This window comes from Poecilia mexicana, unplaced genomic scaffold (genome assembly GCF_051168715.1).
Source record: "Poecilia mexicana isolate PSO_F unplaced genomic scaffold, ASM5116871v1 scaffold_13, whole genome shotgun sequence".
Taxonomy (NCBI): Eukaryota; Metazoa; Chordata; class Actinopteri; order Cyprinodontiformes; family Poeciliidae; genus Poecilia; species Poecilia mexicana.
In genome coordinates this window covers 21,418,755-21,446,373 of record NW_028263382.1, presented here as the reverse complement: position 1 = coordinate 21,446,373, position 27,619 = coordinate 21,418,755, and the positions used below count along the sequence as shown (strand labels likewise).

Below are 27,619 nucleotides of genomic sequence, written 5' to 3'. Positions count from 1 at the left end.
AAAAATTTATCTTTTTATCATGCTCTGAGTTCTTTCAAATCTCTATTAGGAGTGTCAATAAATTTAGACGGGGCTGTATAACCTAGATTTGTTTTTCCTGCAGTGACAAGAACAGAGTTTTAGGGAAACGCAAACTACTCTCTATGATTAAACAGCTACTAAGCCAACGGCATCGCTAAATTGACATATTCATAAGATAGTTAAAAAGCCGTTGGATCACCCATCCTTTAAATATTTTTGACATTGAAATTGACTCTGGAGGTCTTTCCCCCTGGCCAGCAGATTAGTGTGCACAGTCAAGAAAGTGGCCAAGGCTTGAGCTACTCTTTTATGCTCTCATTTCTTTATTCTTCATACATTTCTCTTAAGTCTGCTCAGTCAGAGCAGGTATAAACAGTCTGGGTTTTGTGCACCGAGCTGGCAAGCAAAGACTGCAAATTAGCATAGCAGCAGCTCCAGAGGTTCCTGTTTGTGTCAGAAACTATAAAGAGCTGTAAGTCACAGGCTTCAGATGTCAATGGGCAATGATTTTTGTTGCAAATCTAAACTGCGGGTAAAGAATAAACAAGGGGATGGGGGGGAAGATGTGAAAATGTTTTTGCATTTGCTGACAAGATGAAATTTCACACAGAGCATCAGTGGCTGTTCTTGAATCAGTGGCATCCTGGAAATGTGCCTCCATTTATATGCCTCTATATATTCTATGGTGCGTTCGTCCATAATGGATAGACAGCTACGACTGAGGTCAGTTGACACTGAAATATCCCTTTAATTTAGTACTGAATCAAAAGTTGCAAAGCCAGCTTTGAAATCATTACCCATATATGTTGCACAATATGATTTCTATGGTTACAAATAAGCCATAGAAAACTTTTTACGAACACGACTAAGAGATACTCTTTTATTTGCTTCTTGCCATATCACTCAAATCAAAAGCCAGAACCACATGGCAAATCTGCAGGTGGGTGAGCATTTAAAGGATGCTGTTTGTGCAAATAGAGGTTGAACGCCACCGAACCAAACACACCCCTAAGTTTCCCTTCCAGAGTAATTTTATTAGCTGAATATATTATAGAGTATGTGCAAGTCTCAGGCAATGCAGTGTAAGAGATTATGAGGTGGCTGTATGGTTTCATTCTTGTAACCAATGTTGTATTACCCTAAGTAATAAAAATGCAGTTAGGGGAAACGTTATATTGGCTTGGAACAAACAGGGAACAATTAATTAGGTGTCTGCTGCAAAGTTTTGTTTATTCAAGGAAAGGGGCAAAAAGGTCAAAAGTATTCAAAAGTTTAAATCTTGAAAGACTTTCTTAACCCTCAAGCCATAACATTATGATTCTCTCCATAAATGGTGATGAGTAGAGGCACACAGGCTCCATTAGAGCTGTTATTTTAGAGATATTATATCCTGCAAAGTTTTTCTGCTTCCTATCTTCAATGCAAATGAGTGAAATTAATGACAAAGGCCTTTGCAGAGCTGAATGACTGATGTGAGACTTCAGCCATTTGACTCTGATGTGTTGAAGCAGGGATGCATCTACAAGTTGCAGGTTACAAAATAACCACGTGTTATTTAGTTAACCTGTCAGTGGTCCTAATGGTTCGTCTGATTAATGTCCAAAGTGTCCAGTTCAGTGAAATTCAGTTCCCTTAGTTTCTTTGAGTTCCAATTGTCAGATTTTATTTATTTTGACACATGTTGACCTTAGGATTTGTGAAGGTATTAGGTTTTTGGCGTGGAAATTAGCTTAATCAGTCAAAGCCTAAGCTTAGCCACTCTAATTAGGATCAACATATTTTCATACACTCAGGTGCAAGTTAAGTGCTTCTGTGAGAGCCGCCCATTACTTCCCGTGCACTTTAACTCCGTGAATCAGCTACCTACCAAACTCTGCAAATGAATTTTCAAGTGCTTTGTTTTCACAGATCCAAATTGAAACAAAGCACCGAGTGCGGTGAAGAGCAAAACTAATTCTGCTGTCTGAGTTCACTTTATGTTCTAAGTGCGACACTTGTGTTGCCAACTACAGAGCAGGATGCATTTAGAAAAATGACTTAGAAGGTCTTTGAAGCCTTGCGAAGTCATTACGAATAAATAGTTCTGACTGTGTAAACCTTGTACCTACAAAGAAAACACAAAATGGCAGCCAAAGGTCCCTGCTTCTTCTTCTTCTTCTTTTTTTTTTTTTTTCTTTTTGTCATAAACAAACAGCCAAGCACACTTGAGGGAATTTGTTTGTCTTCCTCTCCAGGATGCCTTGCTGCGGCTGGCAGCAGTTGTTGATGTACGCTCGCTCCGAGTGGCCCTGCGAGACAGCGTTCAGGAGCTGCTCCCCAGCACGGTATTTGCTCTCTCTTCCTCTCACACGTCTGCACATACATAATTTACGTTTGCAAATGAACACAATTGAAATTTTCTCAATTTATTACCTGGGAAAAAAGAAAAGCCTCACGTTACTACTCGGAATGGTGGAGCCTGTTGTGTCTGTCTCGACATCGCTGCGGGGAGCATATAGGCCAAAACCCTTCTGCAAATGCATGAGGCTCGTCGCTCATTATGTCAATTACAATCTGATTAATGTTTCAAACGAGGGTGCATGTGTGTCCCCGTGTTTGATTTTTGTATTCCAGGAGTGCGTGTGCGTCTTCGTGCTGGAGGGAGACTCCAGGCTGCTGTGTGACGACCCGCCGTACGAAGTGCCACAGGAGGGGAAGATCAGGTGTGTACCGTTTGTGTCTGCGCCCGCCGAGCTGCAGATGTTTTTCAGTGCTGGGGGCTGATTTGCTGCCGCGCTGCCGTCCTGGGCGGTGATGCCGAGAGAGGCGACAAAACAAACGCCGAGGAGGGCGGAAGCGACAACGCTGTTTTGTCTACCTGAAAAGCAGGTGCCACTTGAATGAAATCAGCAATCATCAGCACACAGATGGAGATGTCACCAAGAAAGATCCCATCGTCTGGAAGCACAAGGATATTCTCTGCCTCTGGTGTCTCATTGTTACCGTCTCTTGCTGTTTCTCTTTATTTCATCTCTTCTTGTTTTTTTGTTTTTTTCATCTCGTCGAACATCTTTGTCTCTCTGACACCCCAATCCTCTTTTGTGATCTACTGGCCCATTCCAGCTTTCTGTGTCGCTGCCCGACTCACACAGCTTGCCATGTTTTTCTCTTTCAAAGCGCTGAGCCGCATGTGGCCTGGTCTCTCCGCCGCCTCTCTTTCACCTTCAGTCCCTCTCCCTGTGGAAGCGACGCAGACCTAATCGCCCAGATAGCTGTACGCCTCTGTCCCTTAGCGAGACGTGGCGATCCTCTTCTCTCCTAAGTGCTCTCTCTGAAGCTTTGCACATATGCTGCTGTGACTGCTGCCCAGGGGCTGGCAAAAACCAGCACTACATTATTGATGAATCTGTCTGTTTGTCAAACAAGAGGCCAGCTTCTAACGCCTTACTGGCACACTGACATGGGATCCCATGCAAACATGCAAAGACAGAAGCTCAGGCTTCAACTTTACAGTGTCACACATGCACATCCTCGCCAACACTCATCTGTCATCGCTGCATGGATTGACGGATTGCTGATATTCGAAGGGCTACCAGACCCTTTTAACTTTTCTCTTTTTAAATTCACTTGCTTACATAAGCCTGTTATCAAGACCTTGGCAATACACACCCCCATCTACCTACACTGAGAGAACCCATCTGATAGGTGGAAGGCCGTCTGGTGTGAGCCTGATTCGAAACCACTTTCTAATAGACCAGACCTTGACACACGCGCACACACACACGCGCACACACCCACACACACAGGCACACACACTTAATGCACAAACATTTTCAGCTGAAAGAACTCCAGAGATTGTTTTTTCTTTGAAACTTTTTTTGACATGTGCAAGTAAACCGAAGTTCCACAGTCAAAGTAAGCTTTTTATTTTTTTAAATGCGGCGGATGGAAAAAAAAGGTTTGAAAGAAAGCAGCTCTCCTCCAGTTCAGCACATCACCAAAAAGAAAACCTGATACACAGTGACTAAAAGAGGAGAACCTTTCAGACCAACAACCATCAGTGGCAGCAATCTACATATTGGGCACCACGCATGTTTTCAATAGTATCCAGACTATTGAAAAATGATGGTGGCAGCATTGTGCTGTGGGGATGTTTTTCAGCTGCAGGAACTGGAAAACTAGTCAGGATAGATGTAAAGATGAATGCTGTTTTAATTCATAACCAGAGCTTTTCTTCCTCTTCAATACATGTTCTTCATAAGTCACATGCCATTATTTTATTCAGTCTCTCCCGTCATCTACACTTAAAATGTGCACCAGGTTTAAATCCCCAAACTCATAGAAAACACCCAACTTTTATGTAAAAGCACTACTATGCTTAGTAACTGCATTCTTCTCAGTGCTGCTGGTTGTTTTTTACACTTTGCTGGGCCGGTTTGCATCGGCTCCAGGGCTGTTCTGCAGAGCTGCTTTGAACTAATATGTTACAGAAAGGTCAAATGTATTTGCCACAATAGAATATTTTCTGATTGGAGTGCACTGTTCCTCAGTGAGCTGAAATAAATGGACACTTTGAAATCAATGCACCATGCTGAGATTTCCTGCAGTGGTTTAGGGTGCGGGCAGGTTCAGACTCTACGGGCATGTAATGGAGTGACTGCTGCCTTATGTGTGTGTGTGTGTGATTCTGTCAGAGGGCTTAGCTGATTATTATGTGCTGCACATACATGTTGGATTTACCTGTGTGTGCTTCAGTGATGCTATTTAGATTTCTTATGCTTTTTCTCCAATTCTGAATGAGTTTGTTTTGTGCATCCGAGAAACTTAAAATGCTCGTCTCATGTTCTGAATTTGTTGCACCTGGTTGCACATCACCCCTGCTCTCCCCATGAAAACATACAATATCCTCTCACAACGGATAATGGCTCTATTCACCGGTGTTTTGACGAGTGTGAATTAACAAAACACATCTGTTTTATTAACGCTGGTGATTGTTTTTCCATCTGTAATAAATTTCTTCCAGGGAGACCTCGTCTTGAGTTTTTTTTTTTTTTGTCTCTGCTGTGTCTGACAAAACAAAATTAATTTAGACCAATTTCATGCATGTTATTGCATTGCCGCAACCTGACTCAGACCCTTTCTGTGTCTGTCGTAGGAGTGCTGTGGAGCAGCAGAACCGATGCGAGTGTGCTGGTTTCCCTCCGTCTGAACTGCCAGAGAAATACAGGCTCTTCCTCGCTGCACCGTTACCGGCACACAGGAGAGGTTCGGCTGAATGTTTTATGTAGGGTCCAGGCAGGGAAGAAAATGTGTAATTACGGGTCCTTCTCTGCGAGCCGAGAGAGTGGAAATATAAAAACAACAAAAGGGAGGAGATAGAGAGAGAAGTAGTTAACAAGAGAAGATAATTACACTGAGAGAGGTATGCAGCTGGGTGAGCAACAAAATTATACAAAGGACCCTAACAGAAGCAATAAAAGGTTGCGATGAGGGGAAAAAAATAAAAGTGAGATGAGTGTGAACAGACTCTTTTCTACTCGCCAAATGAAAGAATTCGGAGAACAACCTGAGGAATGTGTGGACAAAGAAAAAATACATATGCAAAGTCGCTTTGTGCTGCGGGAATAAATGCATACCAATGAACGTGTAATAATTATGCAGGAAAGAGAGTTTGTGTGCTTTCTTGTTTTATTGTCTGGCGCAACAAGCGGCATCTCATTGTCGCAGCTCAAATGAAAGAAATAAGCAGTCTCACTCAAGGACATCAGCTGTGTGCTTTATATGGTTTTTTTCTATTTCCTGTTTTCTTTGTTCGTCTTTAGCATAAAACGCAGAAAAAGAACAAATATGATTGACATCTACAGTCATGAAAATTAATTTAATCCAGTTATTTTAAGCTTTATTTTATTTCTACCTCATTGTCTTTCAGCTCTTGTAGTTCCCATCTTGGATCAGGATCACACCAAGGTCCTAGCCGTCTTACTGGTGAGGGGAAAAAAAAAAAAGAAAAAAATTAAATGCTGCAGATTCAGCCTCTTCTTTGTGGAAAAGTAGATTGTTGGGAGCTGATTTAAGTTAACATGCACACCTAAAATGAATTCTGAGACATCACAGCTCGCACCAATGCCTTGTGCTGCTCAGATCTCACTGGTTGTGCGTATGTCTCTGTGTGCTGCAGGTGGGATGTGGCCCGCTATCAGATCAAGACGAACTGCATCTGAATGTGCTGGGAAAACACGTAAGATCCCCTTTTCTCTGTGTTTTGTGATCAAACGTGAAATGAAAGAAAAAAACCTGGCAACATGAGCTGCGCTATGTTGCTGGAGGTGTTTTACTCAATAAGGTTTGACAAAAGTAGGTTTTGCAGAACAGTGCAACAAGTAAAGAATATAGCCTGCCAGCTCTCAAAGTGTTATATTTTTACCAGTGGTTCATTAAAAAAAAACTGGTAACACTTTATTTGAAGGGGGGTGAATAAGACTGTCATGACACTTTCATAAACATGACATAACACCTGTCATGAACATGAATAAGTCTTCATGAATATTTATGACTGTTGTCATAAAGCGTCATTTGGTAAATTATGACACTTTTATTACAAAGTTATTCAAAATGTCTTTGTTATGACAACTTGACATTAACCAAGAAATCATTACTGTTTAAACTTTACCTTTAATAACATAAATTTACCTAATTTTCAAAGTGCAATCAGTAATACTTTTATAACAAATTTATATCAGTAATGATTTCAACAAATTCTGTTGTTAATTTATTTGTAAGCTTAGACTCACAGTGATACTGATAAACGTAATCCCTTTTCTTTTTCAGCTTTCAGCTAAAAACCTTCGTGTTTTAGATAGAAATTCAAAGCTATTTAGAGCTGCTCACATTTCATCCACATTGACAAATAAAATTAAATCAGTCTGAAATTGCAACCCCAGATTCCCTTTCCTTTCTGGAAGAGTGGCCCAGAAGTTGTACTCCATCACAGATTAACACTTTGTGCCCCCTGGAAAAATGTTTCTGTCTTTCAGCATTAGTCTTTAGTCCAGAAAACTGGAGAATATTGTCACTTGTAGAACACCAGGAGAATTCACCTGAATTTACTGCAGCACCTTCATTGTTGTTGTCCGTCTCTTAGCAGCCCACCAGCCTAGTTTTTAATTTGTCTTTTTAACATGAGTTGAGAAATGTCCTGTCATCGAATAATAATGTCATTTTTGTTTTCTAAAATAACAGTTTTTCATTTTCGCCTCCTTAAATGTTTTTTACCCTTCTTCTGACTGATACCTTTTAGAAATGAGACCTGTTTGACTGGTTCTCTGTAAGAAAAGGACTTTATTTACAGTTCATCAGATTCTGGATGCATTATGACAGGTCTGATCTATAGAAGATTGCTAATTTAACATAGTGTTACTGCAGAGGCTTACACACCTGTGCCACCAATTTATTCCAGTTTTTTTTTTTTTTTTTTTTTTTTTTTTTTCATTTTGATTCTGGATGATTTCTCTATTGTCCAGTTAAAAGGTGCAGGATAAATGTTCAATTAAATGTAGCAAAAAAAACATTAATTCCTAAGTTGGCATAGGAATTAATGCCAACTTAATTGGCATTAATTCCAATTAAGTTGGCATAATTTGAATTTAGAAGAAGTGGTTGATTTTGCAGCTATGCCTCGTCTTGATCAATCATGTGGCAACAGTAGAGAGGAACCATGAATAAACTTCAACATGAATAAACTTCCTGCAGAATCAGATTCGGCCATCTGCTACAGCCGACTTGAACTTGAAAGGGCAGAAAGCAGACACAGCAAAAGAAAAAACTGAAGTTCTGGTCCAGGAGTATTTTTTTGCAGGCAGAAACAAACAACAAAGCCCGTGGAGTCAGTGGCAGCAGTAGATCAGTGACTGTCTTTATCTGGGAAAGAAACATAATGGAACAGAAGCACAGAGAGCTCAAAGTTAAATATCTATTTTAGCTGACTTTGCTGCTTGTCTTTGTTTGTGTTTGCTGCTTTATGGCCCTGCAGGCCTCGGTGGCATGTGTTCGCATCCAGGCTGTGCAGGCGTCCTATCAGAGGCCTCCTCTGAGCCCGTCTCCACTGCAGTCCCACAATGCTCTGCTGCACCTCAATGTCTCAGAGCAGGACTACTGCGAGCTAGATCGCAACATTCTGCAGCTCTGTGGTACGCTCGCAGCACTCACACACATACATGCTCATCAAAGCACAAGAACTTACTGTCCCTGCTATACTGTACGGCTTACGGAAACGCGGCAGTCATGCAGCCACAGACCGAGTGCGCTGTTAGAGTTGGACCCAGTGGCATGGCGGCTCTGTCGATTTATATTCAAAGTCTGAAAGCAGAATGCTTTTCCAAAACATTGTTTAAATTCTCATGCATAATGGAGGTGGACTACCTCCTGCTGTTCCTGCACACATACATAAACATTGTTTACTCTCCAGTAATTGTCAATAAATATGAGTTGCCTTTTTTCTCCCCAGCTTCCCCCTGCCTTTGCTTCACTTTTCCGGCTCTCTCTTCTGCAGTCCAGGCAGCTCTCCATCTCTTGTCTTGTCTTTGTTATTAGTCCCCCTGTTAACCGGCTCCTTTCACCCTTCCCCGACCTCGCTGTCTGAGTGCACCTCTCTCTGGATTTCTCTCTGTCCCTTCGCATACATGATCTGAATTCCCTCTCTTTCCTGATGTCGCTTCGCCCTTGCTCCTCCGTGGGGTTTTTTTTTTCACTCTTGTCACTTTCTCTCTCTCTCTCTCTTTGTTTCCTTGTCCTCTTTTAGGTGAGCTCTATGACCTTGATGCCGCTTCTCTTCAGCTCAAAGTCATCAATTATGTAAGTAGCTGAGATCACTCATACCCTCTCCACCCCCCTCCCACCATCACACACACACAGATGCACAGTAGATGCAAAACATCTCCACCGGCGACTTCTTCCACCCTTTCTGTTGCAAAATCTTTGCCACACCATTACTTCATCAATCTCTCCACAGAGTAGCCCCTCCACCCACTTCACATATTTATATATACAGAGTCAGATAGACTCTGTAAAAGGAGAGGCGAGAAACAAAGTGTAGATCAAATGCAGTGGAGAAGAAGCTGTGCTGTAGCAGCGAGGGAGGAACAGCATCATCAGAAATACAATTCAAATGTATGGAGTTATTCACAGATGGGGAAATATAACAGAAACTGGGATAAAACCAGAGACAGGAGGACGATTTGAAGGTTATCCTGCACAAATCCTCAGTACATTACAGCACAAGATGGCTTCATGACTATGTAGAGAGAAGGTTGTTCTTTATGTCTGTGTATTGTCCTGTGCGGATGTCCAGAAAGCTACTCTGTTGGGAAAACTTACTTTATACAATTTAGAGCTTTTAAAGTTACACGGTAGCTTGGTTACTAAGAGTGTTTGACAGCTTCCTGCACATTTATTGATGCCCCCAATACAAATGTTTTTTGGTTGTTTTTTTAATCTTATCAGTTAATCTTTTATTGCAGCTGAATGAACAAATAAACAAGATAAATAATAAAACGTATCTTTCTTATTTGTGTTACTACTAGTGATGTTTATAAAAATAAATGTATTTGTAGCTGCATTTTTGGTGTTGATCAGTGTGCAAATAAAACTTTGAATGATTTGAATATGATGGTACGCTGAGGCCTGTCCCTCTCCAAACTAGGTAAAGAAAATATGCAGTTCAAGTGAGGCGGAGCTGCATCGATCTGGTGCTGAGTCACAAAATGGTGGCGAGGAAAAAGGCTACTTGCCTAAATGTGCCCACGTCTACAGTCAGAGCAGTTAGTGAAATGCTTAAAAACACCTGAGACTGAGACAGAACAGGGTCAGTGAGGATCCAGGTTCATTTTGCCACCACAAAAAATGAAGAGGGAAGCAAGAAAGGTAGAAAAATCTCCAAAGACCACTGCAAGAGAACTGCAGCATACCTTTTAGTGTGATATTATGCTGCTCTTGCACTAAAAGATCACTTTTATATTAACGCTCTTTAGAGTTCTTTATAGGTTGTATGAATATTTTCTGTTCGGTTGGGTGAACTTTATTTGTAAATCAAACAGTAAAAAGGTCCGTACCTGGATTAGAAAGCAGCCAGTGAGGCTCGGTGGGAGAAATGGGATTAGACTGGTTTCTGTCAGACCTGCTGTTGCGTATTTGGATCAGCTGGAGGGATATTTTTGCATCCTAATAAATAGGAATTACAGCAGGTTAGCCTTTAAAGTAGCAAAAACAAAATCCTTCCTTCTCTTCCTGAAACAGCAGGGCTATAATATAATCATGTGCTGCTGAACTCAGGCGATACCAGCTACTTGTTTGGCACGCGAATTAAATAGGAAATATCGAAATGAAAAATAATGGCTGTGTTACTGATGGCAAACGTGAAACCATTACAAGTGTTTCTAACAACTTGTTTCAACTTGTATAGTTTTATTGCCTTACTGGTTTAATTGGGCTACAAAGATAACTATTTGTTGAGTATAACCTTCATGAAAACGAAAAAGAATGTCTCACCAGTCCTACGAATACATCATGTATGAGTATCTACAGTATCCTTCTTCCTGGTAATATATACTCCTCCAGAAAAGTTTGTTTTCTAGGTGAATATAGTATGAAACTCTGCTTTCATACTATATTCATTGTGGCTCCTTCTTGCACTCCTGAAGAATAAACTGAAGTTTGCTGCCTAATACAAGCTGTCATTTGAGAAAATTAACATGCATTGTGTTTTAAGCAATTTAAGTAACATAAGAGGTGATTTAGCCACTTAACTGCTGAAGTCAAACACACCTTCCTGCACCTGTGCGTCTTTGGGACCAACTGAGTGTTATTGAACTGCTGTGCAGCGTCGGATCAGCCTGCGTGCACTACATCTCTCCCCCCCAACACCTCTAAACTCGTAATTCAGCTTTTTCCTTTGTATAAAGCGATAGACTGCACATTTTAACAGAATGTGCGCTGCTGTTAGAATGTATTTCATTTAAGTAGTGATTCATTTGGCCTGTTCATTGCTGTAGAAATGAGGAAGGAGAAAAAGGGGGAAGCAGGAGATTGTTGTTCCCGAAGAATCATCAGTTTTGTGCTGAAAGCTCTGAGTAGTTCTTATGGGATTAACAGCATTTGTGAAAAATAAATAAATAAAATAGAGGTGAATGGGGTTTATTACTGTGTGTGGGCGCAGCGACATGTTGTCTACGGGTGTGCATGTTCCTGCTGAATGTGCACATACATGTGTTCTTCCCAGGGGCTGATGTTTGTGACTTGGGGGTGAGCTTGTTGGCAGTAGAGGCTGTGTATTCCTGCCTTGCTTGTTCTCCATCCAGATATGTGGATTACAGGGAAGAATGGTGGGTGTGGGTGTGTGTGCGTGCGTGTGTGTGTGTGTGTGTGTGTGTGACAGTGTATTTCACTCTATGAATGTGAATAGAGCATTTCTCTTCCCACGTAGCAGGAGGAAATTGGTTGAATTTCAGCAGGTAGAATAAAAGCATCGGAAAGACTGGGGGCATGCATACCATTTCATTTATATGAGAGCTTCATATACCCTTTCTTTTATTTTTGTCTGAGTTTTGTGACCTAAATTTAAAGTATTTATTTTACAGAAACTATAGCATATTTTCTTATTTTTGTTATTTTATGTTTAGATGAGATAATCCCTTCTACTCTAGTCTAGTCCTAGTCAAAGCCCATGAGTTAAGGCAAGACTTTTCATACAGTAAATGATAGATGGTTTCTCTCCAATCTGACCAAATTTGGGCTATTTTGCAACAAGAAATGGGCAAACCTATCATTGCAAAGCTGGTAGAGAGACATTTATTTAATTGCACTGGAATTAAAGAGGGCCGAATACAAATGTACACCACACTACTTAACATGAAAAAAATAAATAAATTTAGAGTTTCACGGACTATGAACTCTTTTGCAACTAACTACACATTGTGTAGTTTCAGTGGGCATAAATCTAACTGCAATATATTGCCTCAAAGGAGCCAGATATTTTCATAATATTTCCTGTGAAGTCCTTGTGCATGACCATGGCAGCATGATCTGCAGTGTCTTTGAAAAATGAGGGAAGGTGGGCAAGTGCAGGTGAGAAAAAGATGCGTAAATAAACTAATAAACTTAAAGCTTTATTAGTCATGTTGTTACGAAACAGAATAATCCAGCAAAGACCTTGCAGCTGAATGATTCATTAGTCAAGTCAAAAGGTATTACAGCATCTTATCGAGCAAATGAAAAATAATCCTGTGAATATGGTCAGATACTGGACTGAAAGCAAGTCAAAAAAAAAAAAACAGCTTAGTTTTGAGAGACCTTCAAAGAGATTGAAAAATATAGATCAAAACCTATTAAAAAGATTCTGAGAAAGCCTGACTGCTTGGAAGCAAAATAAAGAGAAATAAAGGAGAAAGACATTTACATAGGCAATAGGGATTCATTTAATTTTTTATCTGAAAAACATCAAATTACTTCAATGGTGCAGCAAAGCATTAAAAATTACATTAAAATATTGCCAAAGTGGAGCTCCAGGTAATTTCATTGCTCTTTGAATTCTAACTAAAATAGCCGGAGCCATCTGGCTGGATCCGGTTTTGTTGTAGTTTGTGATTTTGTGTACGCAGTTTGGGCTGATATTGTGTTTCTCTTCCTGTGCAGCTGCAGCAGCAGACCAAGTCTCAGTGTTGCTGTTTGTTGCTGGTGTCTGAGGACAACCACCAGCTATTCTGCCAGGTGACCACAGTCAGACCGTTGAAGCCAAATCTTTATTTACACAGTATGAAAGACACACAACCACTTTTTTTATTCTATGTGGCTAACTTTAAGTCACACTAAGATTTCCTTATATTAGGTAATTTTATTATTATTAATCTATTGTAAAATTTTTAACACTCCTTAAATGCGGAGGTTTGAAACATTTCTATGTTCTTTGGTAAAGTTTTTATTTAAACTTTATGACTTCAGTCAAATGTTTCCGGTGTTGTTTCACAAGGTCATAATCGCTTCTTAGCTTCGCCTATAAATTTTCTATGGGACTTAGATCAGGACTTTGTGATGGGCACAAACATCAACTTTGTTGCTCTTGAGTCATTTTGTAACCAATTTGGCAACACGATTAGGGTCATTCGCTCTCGATCACACTGGTTTTCATTATATGTTTTTAAAATGCCACAAGGAAACAACGTTCAAACGTTCAACCTCTTTTCTTCACACACTGAGACATACACAGATAGATTATAGCCGTCTACAGTTTCTGCTGTGATTTGGAACTAAATTCAAACCTAACATTTAAATAGTTTGTAACCTTTGACCTTTGTTACATTTAGGTGGTTGGAGACAAAGTGCTGGAGGAGGAGATCAGCTTCCCGGTGAGACAGAGAAAGAAAAACACAATGGATTCATTTTCTTGTATTTGTAGATCTGTAATGTTCCCTCTGAGACCGTTTGCTTATTAATCAATTGCCTATTTGTTTGATCATCCATATTTCAAATGTTTCTTAATCAGTCATTCCCTTCTTTTATTCACTGGATCCCGTCATCTCCTGCTTTACTGAGCTGAGGTTTTCAGGGATGTTTGTTGCTAATAATAACAATAATAAGCTTACTTAGAATACAAGTGCTGTAATCCTGCGCGTGTTTTTGACAGACACAAAAGAATAAAGCTTCCACATGCAAAAGCTCCTAATCCTCTGTAGGGGTTTGTAATTAAGAAATTTGTGCAGGAGAAGTAATCGCTTCCTTCGAGTCGCTCCAGGTCTCCTGTCCATGCTTACGCTGCAGCTGTAATGTCACTAACAGGCTCTTCATTACATGGTGTGTCCCCCCCAGGCCAAATGATGTGTGAAACCTTGATGATAGCTAAGGTGAAAAGCTATGAGGGCAAAAAAGTCTTACACATCTTTCTCCTACCATAAAACATATAAAAGCCTTCATTTATTATTTGTTTTTATCGAAAAACAATCTCTAGGGACATTTTCTTCTAATATTTTTTGTCATGATTTTGGTGGGGGGGTTTCCCTCTCCCCCCCCTCACACACACACACAGTTTTCCTTTGGTTGCTTTACCCCTGTCTTTCTCTCTCAACTGTCCAGCTGATGTTTGGACGCTTTGGTCAAGTCGTGGAGAAAAAAAAGTCTATTTCCCTCCAGGACATCAGCGCTGTAAGATTCAATCCGTCTTATCTATTGATCCATCAAACTAGCCTCCTTTCTGCCCGTCTGATGTTGTCTGTGTCCTGCTCGTCCTCTCAGGAAGAACGCAGGCAGCTGTCCAGCATGCTGGGCTGTGAGATCTCCTCCATGCTTTGTGTCCCTGTTGTCAGCAGGGCCACCGGTCATGTGGTGGCGCTAGCCTGCGCTTTTAACAAGCAGGGCGGACAGAGGTGAGAGACTTCTAATTTGTCATGTTGGTCGTGTGTCCTTTTAAAGCTCGGTAATTGCAGAATATCGTATCCCACCCTTGCGCGTCTTCATGCCAAAATGCATTAAAATCTGCTGGTTCACAGTTTGCTATTTGAGACTGCTGACTCTTAGGAGAAGCAACAATTTATGCAACAGTAATTTTGAGATGAGGTCTGATTAGATTAGCTAATTTGCCTGGATTTGTTGAGTTTGCAGAGGATTCGACATCTTACTGGCAGCAGGATAGTTACAATCTAAATGAAGTGGAGGAGCTAGCTGCATTTACTTAAAGAGAGAGGAAAAGCCCATTGAGAAGTAAAACTACATACCAGAGCAGGGTTTATCGCCCAGGGCAGCATAAAATTAGGACCAACACAAATACTCAATATTTATTTTTTTAAGGCATGTGTCCGTCGCACCAAAGCTAAGCTTTCTATTGCTCTTTTTGTTGTTCAGTCATTGTTATGTGAATGTTGTTTGCAGCTCCATGGAATCTAAATATGGCAAGGATGAAGAAAGACCAATAATTAATTCAAATTAAGGACTTTAATGATTCACTATATATGCAAAATGAATTAGTCCTTTGCAGGAATGTCAGCATTAGTGAATAACATGTATTTGAAGTCTGAAAGGCTCAAGGAGAGGCCCAGGGCCATGTTGTTGCCGTTTTCCACTGAAAGTTTAGGAAATGACGGCTCTAAAAACAGATATAACCTTTCATGCCTCCTGTTAGACAGACACAGCGTTCCTTTTAACGTTACAAATTACGCTGATTGGCAAGTTTAAGACTGCAACACAGATAAAGATGTGTGCACTGAAGCACCAGCTTCCTTCACCAGCTCACAATACACAGAAATGACTCAATTTAATGATCTTCTAACTGCTTATATTATATGGAAATTATGGAAATGTTTATTTAGTTAATTGGAGTAGAAAGTGTTTATTATGTCTTCATGAGTATCGCACAACAATGCAATTCCCTGAAATAGGAAGTTCATGATTTGATTCGTTGCACTTTATCAGACATGAGTTGTTTTCAACTTGCTGTGAGTCTGATGCTTGTTGTTGAATACAGATTTCCAATTGTTCAGTAATAGTTTACTAATGAGCTTCTTGTGTTAAAAGATGCATTTCTTGTGTGTGTTTACCTTTCACATTTAAACCACGACATTCAATTAAATTTTATTAGCATTTTAATGTGATGAGCCAACTCAAAGCAGTTTATCACTGTAACGCGAGAGGAAATCTTGCATAAAAATTTTTACATAAAATTTTATTTTTTCCCCTTTCTTCACAAAATTGCTCAATTTCAGTCAGAATGGACAGCACCTTTAAATCTATTTTTAAGTCCTGACATACCGTCTCATTTCTACTTAGGTTGGGACTTTGACTGAGCCAATGTAACTCTTCCATATGCTTCGATCTAAAGCATTCAGCTGCAGCTCTGCTTAGGGTTGTCCTCAGTTTTACGTGTTTGGCTGTCTTTGATTAGATTTTCTCCCATCTGCCCTTACCCATCTACTTTTTTCCCAATCAAGAAAAGCAATTTCACATCATAATACAACTATAATCATGCTTTATCATTTGGACTGGGTGTTCAAGCTGATTAGGTGTATGTTAACACACATAGAGCTTTTTGTCACCGCCGCTCAGAGAAACTTACAGTTATCGTCTTCACCACACAATATGTAGGTCAACATTTTGCTGTTTCCCTGAATCAAATGAAGGGGGGGTTGGATGCAGTTATGTTCTGCAGAGTCCCGCTAAAGACGTAATCGGTTGATTTAGGTGTTTTGGACCAGGAACGCATCTAAATGTAGCAGAACTCCAGCCTTAGATGGCTGGACTCCCACACTTTCATATAAAAGCCAGTTTTGTGGAGTGCACAACCAATAAATGTCATGACAAATAGTTCTCCTTCTTGAGCCATGAAGGCTCTGAATTAAGGTCCACTTTCTGAAGACCTTGGCTAGTACTGTGTCTTTGTACCAGATTTCCAGAAAGTCACTCTCTAAAGCTGCCACCTACATAACCCTCAAAAACTCCTGAGAGAAACTAAACTTTCATTCAAATCACAGGAGGAAAAAAAAAAAACTCAGAAGGTTGCTGATTGCGCTCCATCAGTATAGCTATTATATATTCTTATGCACTCTTCCCAAACTAAGCAAAGCTTTGCCTCATCAGTGACAAGTGTTTGGACTGTTGGTCGGGCCCATCTTTGAAGGCTGTGAAATGTTTCTCTGACTGTCGGGCCTCTGACAGAACGTCCACACTTAAAGCGCGCCCTCGACTGCATGCCGCTGCACTTTAAAACCCATGTCCACTCATCCTCCCTTTGTGTGTGTGTGTGAGCAGATGGGTGTGATGATGATGAGGATGAGGATGATGGCGGTGTGATGATCTGGAGTCAGGTCATGAGTCTAACAGCAGCGGGTGGTTTGGCTGCCTGATTTGGCAGCAGCGGGTTTTGGCGTGTCTCCTCGGTGTGTGTTTGTCTCTGTGCGCTGCCAGGAGCAATGCCGTTATCTCCTGAATACAGAAGTCAGGGAAAAAGCTCTCTATTTTTTTTTTTTTTTTTTTATCACCATGGTTGTGTTTGTTAAAGTATGCAGAGGAGTTTATTGGCATATTGTTTTTATTTTTTCCTCATATGCATACACCCTCATGAGATGGATGAGAAGGGATCATGTCTGATCATTTCACTCAGTAGTGGCTGGCGTCTCATTACCATGGTGAGTGCTGCAGGATCAGGGCTTCCACGGAGCAAATAACGCAGTCAGTCTGGTCTTTGCTCCGAACGCAGTGAAACAGATGAACTTTGCCATCATTATAAAGATTACATATGCAGAGTTTGTTTGTGTGCAAAATAAAATATGGCCTCATACGTCCCCAGCAGCACAGCATGGCAGCGGTAATAGGTTCATAACTCATGTTTTACAACCAGAAAACTCCACAAACAGAGGAAACAGAAAAATGGTAGTGCTCAAAATACCAAAAAATGATTTTTGTTAGATCAACCTTAATGCAAGGGATAGGGCCAACGCAGAGAACCTTTTGTTTTTCATATATTAGACAATATCCGTGTTTTGGAAGCCCAGAGCTGCCGCTTGTTAGGCTTGTTTCCAAGATATGGAAGAATTTCAAAATATCTTTCTCTCCAGCACGGCGGCCGGGTCTACTGCAGAGTTACGAAGAGCTATTTCATAACCAAAATCTTCTATTTGTTGTGTATTGTGCGCTCTCTTTCTGCAGTATACATGTATTTTACGTTTTTTTAGAAAAGGACTCCCACTGGCTACTTTTCAACCTGTGGGGATGGAGACCAGACGATGTCATGACTGCAAATAACTGGCTGTTACCACAGAAAATGATCCTCCGGTCTCAGCGTAGCTCTCCTGGGTGTCAGTCACAGAGATTTCCCAGATGCAGGCTCCTGTCTCCGTTGACAGGATCCTTGTGTGTCTGATCTGGGACCAGGAAAGACCCTCGAGCCCATAACAACGTGCCACTGCTCTCTATAGGAAGTGACAGATAACTGCAGCCAATTACATGAGCCATTATGGTCACATTTTTGGTGTTTAGAAAGATTCCCAACCTGCAGGAAAACTGGTTTCATTATTGTTTTGTTTTTTTTCCCCACTCTAGACATTTTGCTGTGACTTTGTTCTTTTACGTTACCTGTTTCTGCATTACTGTCTTAATGAGTTTTTGACTGATTGGAACAGAAAATGTCACCCAAGCAGAAGCAGAAAATAATTTTTCGATTTGTTCAGCAAAATTATCCAGTAGGGGAACATTTTTATTAGCTGTAAGTACTATATGTGCAATTTGGGCCTTTTTATTTCACAACAACACTTGATTTGTCACCTAGGATATTTTGTTTCTTCTATGAGATGTTAATGAAACACAGAAGCAATTTGCATTTCTCTGAAATGAGGTGCCGTGACCCGAAACCCGACGAAGCAGGGATAAAACAAAAGAATTAATGCAGTGGATTAGAATTTATTAATTAGAACAAATTATTATCGCTCCCTATGAGTAAATATAACAGGATTTAAAACTATAGTAAAAACAATGTTTATTAAAATGTTCTAGAGCTAAAGAAAAAACACTCAGAGACTTTTTACTGCAACATGAATAATACATTAAGAGGAGATTAAGTGTATAACTCTCACTGTTTGACTTTGTTTGTGTTCTGCAGACATGCAGAGGCAGACGAACACGTCATCCAGCACTGTTTCTGCTACACCTCAACAGTCCTCACTTCAACTCTGGCCTTTCAGAAAGAACAGAAACTAAAAGTGGAATGCCAGGTATCGCACATTTCCCCACTCACTCGCAAGTTTACATGTGCCTATCGTTAATGTGAAAGTCATAATAATTTGGTCTTTAAATGATTGATTTGAAGAACCCTGTCTTTAAAGTTCGTGTTATTATGTTCAAATGTACAGTTGGTTTTCGCTAAACCAACCTAAATATGCTAATATATCCATTTGCCTCCACTAATAATAATTCTTAATGGATATTTTGAAATAGTAAAGTTAATTTTAAAGCTTAGTTTGACTCTGGCCTTTCGATTCCAAAGCCGGTTTTGGTGTGCGTTTGACATCATCGTCCTGCGAGAACACCAACCGGTGCCCCGGCTGCTACTTTCCATCTGTTTAATTTGTGCTAACAGGGGGAAAATCCAAGCTAGTCCTTCTTCGCTATCCCTATTGCTTTGCTCGGTGCACCAGTACCACTGGTAATAAAGCAGACGCCCAAAACCTCCATGTTTGCCAGCTGGTTTGGTTTGAAAGCTTCACCTTGACCAAACATTCATCTTTCAGTGTGGCCAAATATTTTCAACCTCTGACTTGTCTGACCATAAAACTAGGTAACAAAAACCGTGTGGATTTTCTGCGGCTTGCTGAGAGATATTTCTCCGTATATTAGAGGGAACACACACTGTCTGCATAGTTTCAGCCTGAGAAAATCTTCCATAAATTCAAACTTGTGCACCCAATTCTCGGTTTTAAAATCCTTCCGATTGCATTTTCCATTATTAGTCAAGTTGTTCATAATTAGCACAGCATTCACATGACGATGAAGGAATGTGCTTTACGCTGTGAAGCTGTTTTTTGATGAGCTTGTTATTGTCCACCGTTTCCCTTTTTAGGCACTTCTGCAAGTGGCCAAGAACCTCTTCACACACTTGGGTACGTCTCTTTCCCCATCTCTGTCTGAATGTCCAGTGAACAGACACTGCTGGAAGATCTGCTTTGCTGGCAGATATTTAAATGCTCACCTTTGAAGCCAAACGGTGCACATAATTGAATGAGATATTACTGACCGTAAAGGTGATAATGTCCAGAATCATCATAATAAACTTAAAAGGGCATTAAAAATGATGGCTCTGCCATCCTCACACTCCCATTCTTATAAAACAGCCAGCAGCCACAGCAGAACATGTCATTGTTGATTTATCATGATTGTGAGAACAAAAATTGATCCAGTGTTAGAGCAAATTGCCACTCACTGGACTGAACCCATGATTACAAAAGCTCTTATCAGCTTGTGCTGTTGATCCTCAGGTACTCATGTTGTAATCTCTGTTTCTGTCTGCCTGGGCTCTATCCTACTGCTATCATTTTCTCTGTTTTCTTTTGGATTCCTCCCTCTTTCTGTCTCTTCCTCTCACCCCGATTCCTCCAGATGATGTGTCAGTGCTGCTACAGGAAATAATTGTGGAGGCCAGGAACCTGAGCGACGCAGAGATGTAAGCCCTCTGATTTATCCTAGCATGTATGTTGGAAAGAGAGAGCATGCCTTTGTAGACTGGAAATCTCTTTATCTCTATTTGCAAAAAGGCTACTTCTGCTATTTGTTCTCAACCAACTTGCCTGATTTGATTAAAGTTGCAAATTGACTTGCAGTAGAATGAGAAAAACCTCTGTGAACTCACCGGCTTTGCTCTGTTTTCCGTCGCTTTTCTGATTTTGCCTCTCTCCGCTCTCCTAGCTGTTCAGTGTTCCTGCTGGATCGGGTTAGCCATGAGCTGGTGGCGAAGGTGTTTGATGGCGGTGTTGTTAGCGACGAAGAGGTAAAGCAATCAAGAATAATTTGTTCGATGTGAAAACTAGGTATACATATTAAATTGCAAAGTTTTGTTTATGGTCTATCGTCAAATAAACATAACCTCAGATGAGCAGAAATCACCCACTGTCATTACTATGTATTAAACAAAGTTCAATAATGCCAATCAAATGCTCTGTGTTAATCATGCGGGATAAACACCTGTAAAAAGAAGAATGTTTTGATGCTTTAGAGCAGTGCCATCCAAAAACATCAACTCTTCAGGTTTCAGAGAAGCAATTCTTCAGACTCAGAAATGTTAGAGGGCAATGTCCAAATATCTGGCCTCGATCGTCCTGCAGCAACAAAGACTGCAGGCCAGTGGAAAAGACAGTAACTAATCTTTGTAGAATCATCAAGTTTACCCAGAGGTCAGACAGTACAATGCTCAGAGAAATTTCAAATAAAATATTTCAGACCCCGCAGTCCTCAAGCTCTTATATTAGATGTCAAAGTTCATGGCAGTTCAGTTAGAAAAAGACTGAACAGGGAAGACTTGCTTAGTTGCAGACAGAAAGCCTCTTCAGTGGAGATGGAAAATGGCTCCAGGTCTTGAACTAAAGTCTGGAAAAGGTTCATTTGAAGACATAAGAGCAAAGTGGACATGTTTATCTACAATGCATAGCAAATTGCCTGATGGGAACCAAATACGACATTTATTAAATTAAGTTTTCTTTGGAGCTCCTGGACCTGTTGAACTAGCAGCTACAGTCAACTCTGGCCTAAGCATACACAAGTCTATTGGAGCTAAAAGTGGGACCATTTTTTACAGCTTTGGAGTTTGGCTGAAGCCTTGCTTTGCAGCATCTAAAAAAAGAAAGACTGGAAAAAAAATGTTGCAGAGCTCCAGTTCAGTCATGGAAGTCAAGCTAAATAAAGTACTGCAAAGGTACCCAAAAGCCTTTTTCTCTCTCAATTGGAAACTTCCAAGACTTTTCAGCCAAATGTTGAAAACCTTTTTCCAGCACAAAGTCATGAAGCTATTGAACGCTTTCCCGCTTTCCAAACCATACCAGAATACTACCAGCACAGGTATCCCATCTGTACTAGGATCTTTCCTTACAATAAGTGGAATTTCCTAATAAAATATAGAAGATTTCTCCACCTCCACCATCAGTTTCAGCCCTTCTGATGAGAAGCGTCTGCAGTATTTTAATTTCTTTAAGTACAGAATGGGGTGCACTGCAGAACAAATATTTTATTATCTGTGCGCCTGTGTTTGTCTGAAGCATCATGCACGCAAAATCCAAAATCATTTTTCAAATTAAGCTCAGTCCAATCTTTATGGACAATTTGGACAGGTGTGCACTTCTTTCCAGCTGGGACTCCTACTGTGCAGAAGGGGCAGCAAACATGAATCTCGATGTCCAAGGGGCCAAAGTTTGGTCAGGTTTGCAGATTATTGTTGCCGTGTTACCTGCATCGCAGCTGCAACACCAAAAGTGTTGGAATAAATTAGGCTACATGGGGCACTAACAGTCATGTGTTGGTGTTATTTGGCTCACCGGCGGATTACCTTGGTGTTAGGTCTGCGCACCCACTCTTTGTTCAAATTCTCAAATGGCCAATCTGACCAGGTGCACGCAGACCACATGCCATGGAGAAGCCACCACTGCTGCTCTCAGGCTCCTAAACCCAGGGGAAAAAAGTTTGACTGCTGTCATGATAACAAAGCACCACAAATCTTTGGTGCAAGCTCAAAACAGTTTCTCCCACATGCCATAAAACTGATAAGTTGTTGTGTTATTCCTGCTAAAGCTAAACTCTACAAGCTGAGAAACATTAAGGTAATCCACTCAGCAATATGTCATATTAGGTGCAGAATGTCATTTAATACGTCACATTAAATTAATACAAACTTTATACAGTAGCAAAGCATTTCCAGGAGTGACAGGATGATGCATGTAGCTGCAGACCATGAGAGGTCACTGAATAGTTTAATGGGTATAAAATTAATGTGAATAATATATTACACCAGGTTTTAACCCAGTTTAACATTAAATTAGGCAGTCGCTTTGGGAAGAATGATGATCTTACCCTCCAGTAAAGCTCCGGGGACTGTTATAGCGAATGCTAATGTGCAGTGAAGCTGTTGTGTGGGCACATGGTTGCCCAGCACCTTACAACATCCCTTTGATATCGAATGATCCTGTAATTTGTCTCTTGTCTCATTGTGTGTATTCGACTTTTTTAAATGTACTTTTTCCACGTAGTGACTTATCCAGCATCTTCCTTTTGGCCCAGTTGTCTCACAAGGATTCGGCAGTGTTTGCAGCATCAACCAAAGAAGAAAGGAAGAAACTGGGGCATTTTGTGCATTTTTTAGAAAGTTGGCATGTGACCGAGCTGCTTGTCAACTGCTTACTCACTGTCACAGATATTTTTATTAGGTAAATGTCTTCTGTGTTTGTGTCTGAATGCAGAATGAGTTTCGTATCCCAGCCGATCAAGGCATCGCAGGCCATGTTGCAACCACCGGTCAGATTTTGAACATTAAGGATGCCTACTCCCACCCTCTCTTCTACCGCGGCGTGGACGACAGCACCGGCTTCAGGACTCGCAACATTCTCTGCTTCCCCATCAAAGACGAAAACAACGGTAAGAATGAGGTGACACATTTCCATACATTACTGCAGGTAAAAAGGACACCATTCGGTAACACTGCAGCAGTAATATATTAATGCCGCTGGAAAAGAAGTGAAGCTGCAGATAGCTACAATTCAAGCTTTCAAATGAAAGAATTACTAAAAGAAAATAGAAATACAGGAACTAGTAACTGAATAGATATTTTTAGCTATTAAAAAAATCATGTCTATTGGGATTTTTTGCACTGAAGGTGCAGAAAAATGATAAATAAGGGGAGGAAATGTGGGCAATGTTGTTTCAGGTGGCTTTTTATGCATTGTAATTAAAAGAGATCTTAATGGAGACGTTTAAGTGTGCTCATTTATATGTATTTTACACATTTAGGTGCTCTGGAGACGAAAACAAAGCTCATTCTTCTTATTCAGTACTTTGTAGAGAAGCAGTCATATTTGCTACTTTATGATGTCTTTGTAGCGTTCAGTCATTTACCATGGCAACTAAAGCTATTGCATAGTATTTCAATAGCAAATTTTGTGTTTTTCCTGCACTTTTGCCTTGAGTTAACTACCCTCTCCTCCTCTTTTGTCTGAAAAAGTGAAACTACATTTTCACCCAGGTGATTGTTCAGAATAGCACAAAGAGCAGTTACATCACATCCTTGTGCCTAAATGTTAGAGTGCTCAAAGTGCACTCCAAACCCTCTTCACTGAGTTATTTCAGAAATCTCCGCTTCATGTTGACGGTGCTGCCTAAACTGTTTCCGGGCAGAGCAACTTTGCATTCGGTGCCGCTTGTCTCTATATGGAAAAGTGTCTGGAGCTCAGCTGAATGGTTTAAATGCGGGTCTTTTTCTTTGCAATTAGGATCAACCACAGTGTGAAATTAATCTGAGTTAGCAGAGCTGCTCAACTCCACTTTTGTTCTGCACCTCTAACTGTTGCTTTCTTTGCCCCATTATTTTTATTCATCCTTGCATCTTTTTCTTTCCCATTTTTCTTCATCATCTACTTTCCTTGCCTTCGTCTTTCTCGCCTAATCTTTTCCTCCCACCATCTCCTCTCCTTTCTCTTGCCTCCTCTTTCTGAAATTCTCCGTCTCCTAGAGGTGATTGGTGTAGCGGAGTTGGTGAATAAAATGAACGGGCCATGGTTCAACCGCTTTGATGAAGATCTGGCCACAGCTTTCTCCATCTACTGTGGAATCAGCATTGCCCACGTAAGACTTTTCTCCCACTCACAGTCACCTTTAAATCTTTTTTTAGTCTTGCGAATGTCTTTGCGGTGGATAGACTAAAATGAATCTCTTAGAGGATTTTTTTTTTAAATAAGAAGTAAATCAATTCTTTCAGAAAGAAGTGGTAGCATAGAGAAAATGAATTCAGCAGGACGAACAGTGAGCAACATCCTCATGACTAATTCATCCCAAGAAATGAAATATGTTGTTTTTCTGACCTTACAGTGGGTTAAAAAGTAGAAATGTACTGGTTATCCATTATTAGGATAACCAGTATCCTAATACTGGTTAGGATACTGTACTAGGATACTGTTAGGATACTGTAGGATACTGCACTTGCGCTGGAGCTGTTGCTAATGTGGTCAGAAAGACTGAGCTTGCCTGGGAAAATGAGATCAGTTCAGCAGGAGCAAAGCGCTTGTTCAGAGCGGAGGGAAGGAACGTCTCGCAGGAAATTCAAGTGATAGAGCTCCGCTGTGGACTTTAAAAACAGTTTTTATATGACAGCTTCAAAGCTAACAACAAACATTTTGCTAGAGAGAAGGTTGAACCTCGCAACAATGATGTTTACATCCTTAATGATGTTAAAGAAAATAAGACTGTGTTGTATGGCTCCACCAATACCCAGAAAGCCTTTATGTTAACATGGGATATATCCTGTTTGGAGACTCTCAGAGTGTAATTTAGAAATCAGGAGAAAGATGCGTTTTACTTTCCCTATAAGTATAAAAGAATGATGAACAGAAAGGAGGAAGTAAAAATAGAAAGGGAAGGTACCAAGGAAAGAAGGATAGAAAGAAGGGTAGAACTAAACTAAAAAGACATAAGGAAGCAATGTAGATAGGTAGCTTTTCACTCATTTAGAAATCAGTAACCTTTTTAGAGACTTGTTGCTTAATTAGTTTTACCAACAACTTGCAGGGTGTTGTTGGCTAGCACATGTTAGCTTGAACATGGGCAGCTTTAGCTCTGGTCAGCATTGCATCAGCAGTGTTTGGCTGGCCAGACTCGGTGGAGCTGCGTCTCTCAGTTCTCAAATGGTCCTCAGACTGGACTTGCACCCAGCGTCGGCTATCAGCAATAATCTTGGGGAACCTGTTTACACGCTTTCTTCTGCAGAATTATGAGTAAAGCTAGAATCAAAGTGTATTCATACAGCTGGGAAAATACAGTCACCTATATATTTTTGGATCTGGAGCTTCAGAGTAAAAAACAGGCCTTCTCTCTGCCAACGAGAGAAGGTGTGCAGTTATTTCTCCTTTAAGAAACAAGTGCGCCACTTGTTTCTCAAGTGGATGAGCTTATTTCAGCGGCTCAGCTTTGTAACCAGATATCAGTTTTTCACATGGTAAAACTCCTCTTCCTGTTGAAACTGGAAGCATGTTAATTCACTGCATTGTGGGATAAACAGTCCCCACACCAGTCTCCTGTAGTCAGTTCTTTATGGCAGGAGGTCCAACATTAACAAAAGGAAAGGAGGGAGAGAAAAAAAAGGGAATAGAAAGAAAGAAGAGAAAAATGTAAACATTGAGTCAAACAAGAAGAACAAAACAGAGAAAGGAAAGAAAGAAATGTATGATTAGAGGATAAAAAAGAGAAGACTGTATTACTGTATTACAAATGAGAAAGCAGAGTGGAGCTCGAAGGAAGAGAAAAAAAAATAGATCCTTATTACAATCAAATTACATCTCAGAAATATTTTATTCAACATTTCTGATTCACTGTGTTATTAATCAGCACTTGTAGAATGTGACCTTTCAGTAACTGCAGGTATTCAATAGAATATCTGCAAACTATAAAGACAAGCAATTGGGAAAAGAACAGCTTTCAAGGACACTTATTAATCATTTGAAGATTGCCAAATACAATGTTAACCAATGCTTGTACTTTAACAGGCTATCCAGAACTGATATGGGAGCTTTAATCTGTTATGTTCAGCCGTATCTTATATCATAGGAAAGTAAAAATGAATTAAAGCAACACCATAATGAGGATTGTTTATTCACAAAGATGATTTATCTCTGTAATGAGAAACCAGCATTGTTATTTTTGTTTGTGATTCGTATGTTCTTTAGTCTCTGCTCTACAAGAAAGTCCATGAAGCTCAGTTCAGGAACACGCTTGCCAATGAAATGATGATGTACCACATGAAGGTAACCTCACATTTACCCACGACACTAAGCATGTCTTTCCTCAGATAATGCTCCCCATTTTGTAAAATGCTTCTTGCACGTGCTGCAGGTGTCAGAGGAGGAGGTGACTAAGCTGCTTGTGACTGGAATCGAACCCGTGAAGGAGATTCATCCGTGTTTCGCCGAGTTCACCTACACTCCCCGTTCCCTTCCTGACGACACGACGCCTCATGTGAGAAAAAGAGGGAGAGGGTGTGGCGTGAAAGATAAAAAAAAAATGACAATCAGAAGACAAACCAGAAGAATGAGTAATATATTCTGCTCCTTGTGTGTGCGTGCGTGTCTGCAGGGCGTCCTCAGCATGTTTGAAGATATGGGCTTCATCAACACGTACAAGATTGACCTGCACACTCTCGCCAGGTTAGACACTTACATCATTCCAAGTTTTGCATATGACAGTGTGGCTGTTTTTTCTTCAGTAACCAGCCTTACTTTGATTATGTTTCTCTCCACGTTCTTCAAAAATGACTGTATTACCCCAGTTGTGAGGACAATAAGCTAAAAATACAAGTGAACAGCAACTGGCTTCAAATACAAAGCATCAATTTAGAGTTACAGCCCACACCTGACACTACAACAAATGTGCATTTAGATCCCTTATATTTCTACTAACAGCAGCAGCCATATTTATTTATTCTAATTACACAAAGGAGAAAATTAAGCATATTCCTTCAGTGTATCTGTAAAGGTAAGAAGTTAAAGTTAATAGCATTTCATGTCAACAGGTGAGACAGATGTTACATTTAGTGAAATATAGCTTGAACACTTTATATAATTTTTTAATGTAGCCTGTTAATGTCCAAAAGTTGTGTTTAAAGATCAGACTGAAAACCAAAGAAATTATGGAAACAAGATTTTAATCCCTTGAGAGTTAAGTCACTGAGATTTATATCAGACTTCAGTTTTCACATAAGTTGTGATAAAGAGCCTCTGGTGCTACGTGATCAGCACTGCAGCTGAGCTGTAATACAGCCACATTTTTATTAATTCCCCTTCTGCTCTTTCATCTCAAGGAAAGAGGTGCACTTATCAAACCGGGTCATGATGTTCAAAACCAAATTACATGC

At 40.3% G+C, this 27,619-nt stretch overlaps 1 protein-coding gene across 1 annotated transcript in view; it reads left to right on the top strand.

Annotated features, from left to right (window-relative positions):
- Positions 1-27,619, top strand: part of pde2a (phosphodiesterase 2A) — a 123,653-nt gene that overhangs the window by 85,884 nt on the left and 10,150 nt on the right. Inside the window, exons 3-22 of the mRNA XM_015009470.2 lie at positions 2,256-2,345; positions 2,635-2,723; positions 5,156-5,265; positions 5,930-5,985; positions 6,179-6,238; positions 8,030-8,186; positions 8,798-8,850; positions 12,685-12,759; positions 13,353-13,394; positions 14,119-14,187; positions 14,278-14,408; positions 18,629-18,740; positions 19,586-19,625; positions 20,122-20,185; positions 20,428-20,509; positions 22,965-23,139; positions 24,230-24,342; positions 26,436-26,513; positions 26,602-26,724; positions 26,842-26,912. Of these exons, the coding sequence (XP_014864956.1) occupies positions 2,256-2,345; positions 2,635-2,723; positions 5,156-5,265; positions 5,930-5,985; positions 6,179-6,238; positions 8,030-8,186; positions 8,798-8,850; positions 12,685-12,759; positions 13,353-13,394; positions 14,119-14,187; positions 14,278-14,408; positions 18,629-18,740; positions 19,586-19,625; positions 20,122-20,185; positions 20,428-20,509; positions 22,965-23,139; positions 24,230-24,342; positions 26,436-26,513; positions 26,602-26,724; positions 26,842-26,912 (1,790 nt within the window). The remainder of the gene's footprint in view (positions 1-2,255; positions 2,346-2,634; positions 2,724-5,155; positions 5,266-5,929; positions 5,986-6,178; positions 6,239-8,029; positions 8,187-8,797; positions 8,851-12,684; positions 12,760-13,352; positions 13,395-14,118; positions 14,188-14,277; positions 14,409-18,628; positions 18,741-19,585; positions 19,626-20,121; positions 20,186-20,427; positions 20,510-22,964; positions 23,140-24,229; positions 24,343-26,435; positions 26,514-26,601; positions 26,725-26,841; positions 26,913-27,619) is intronic.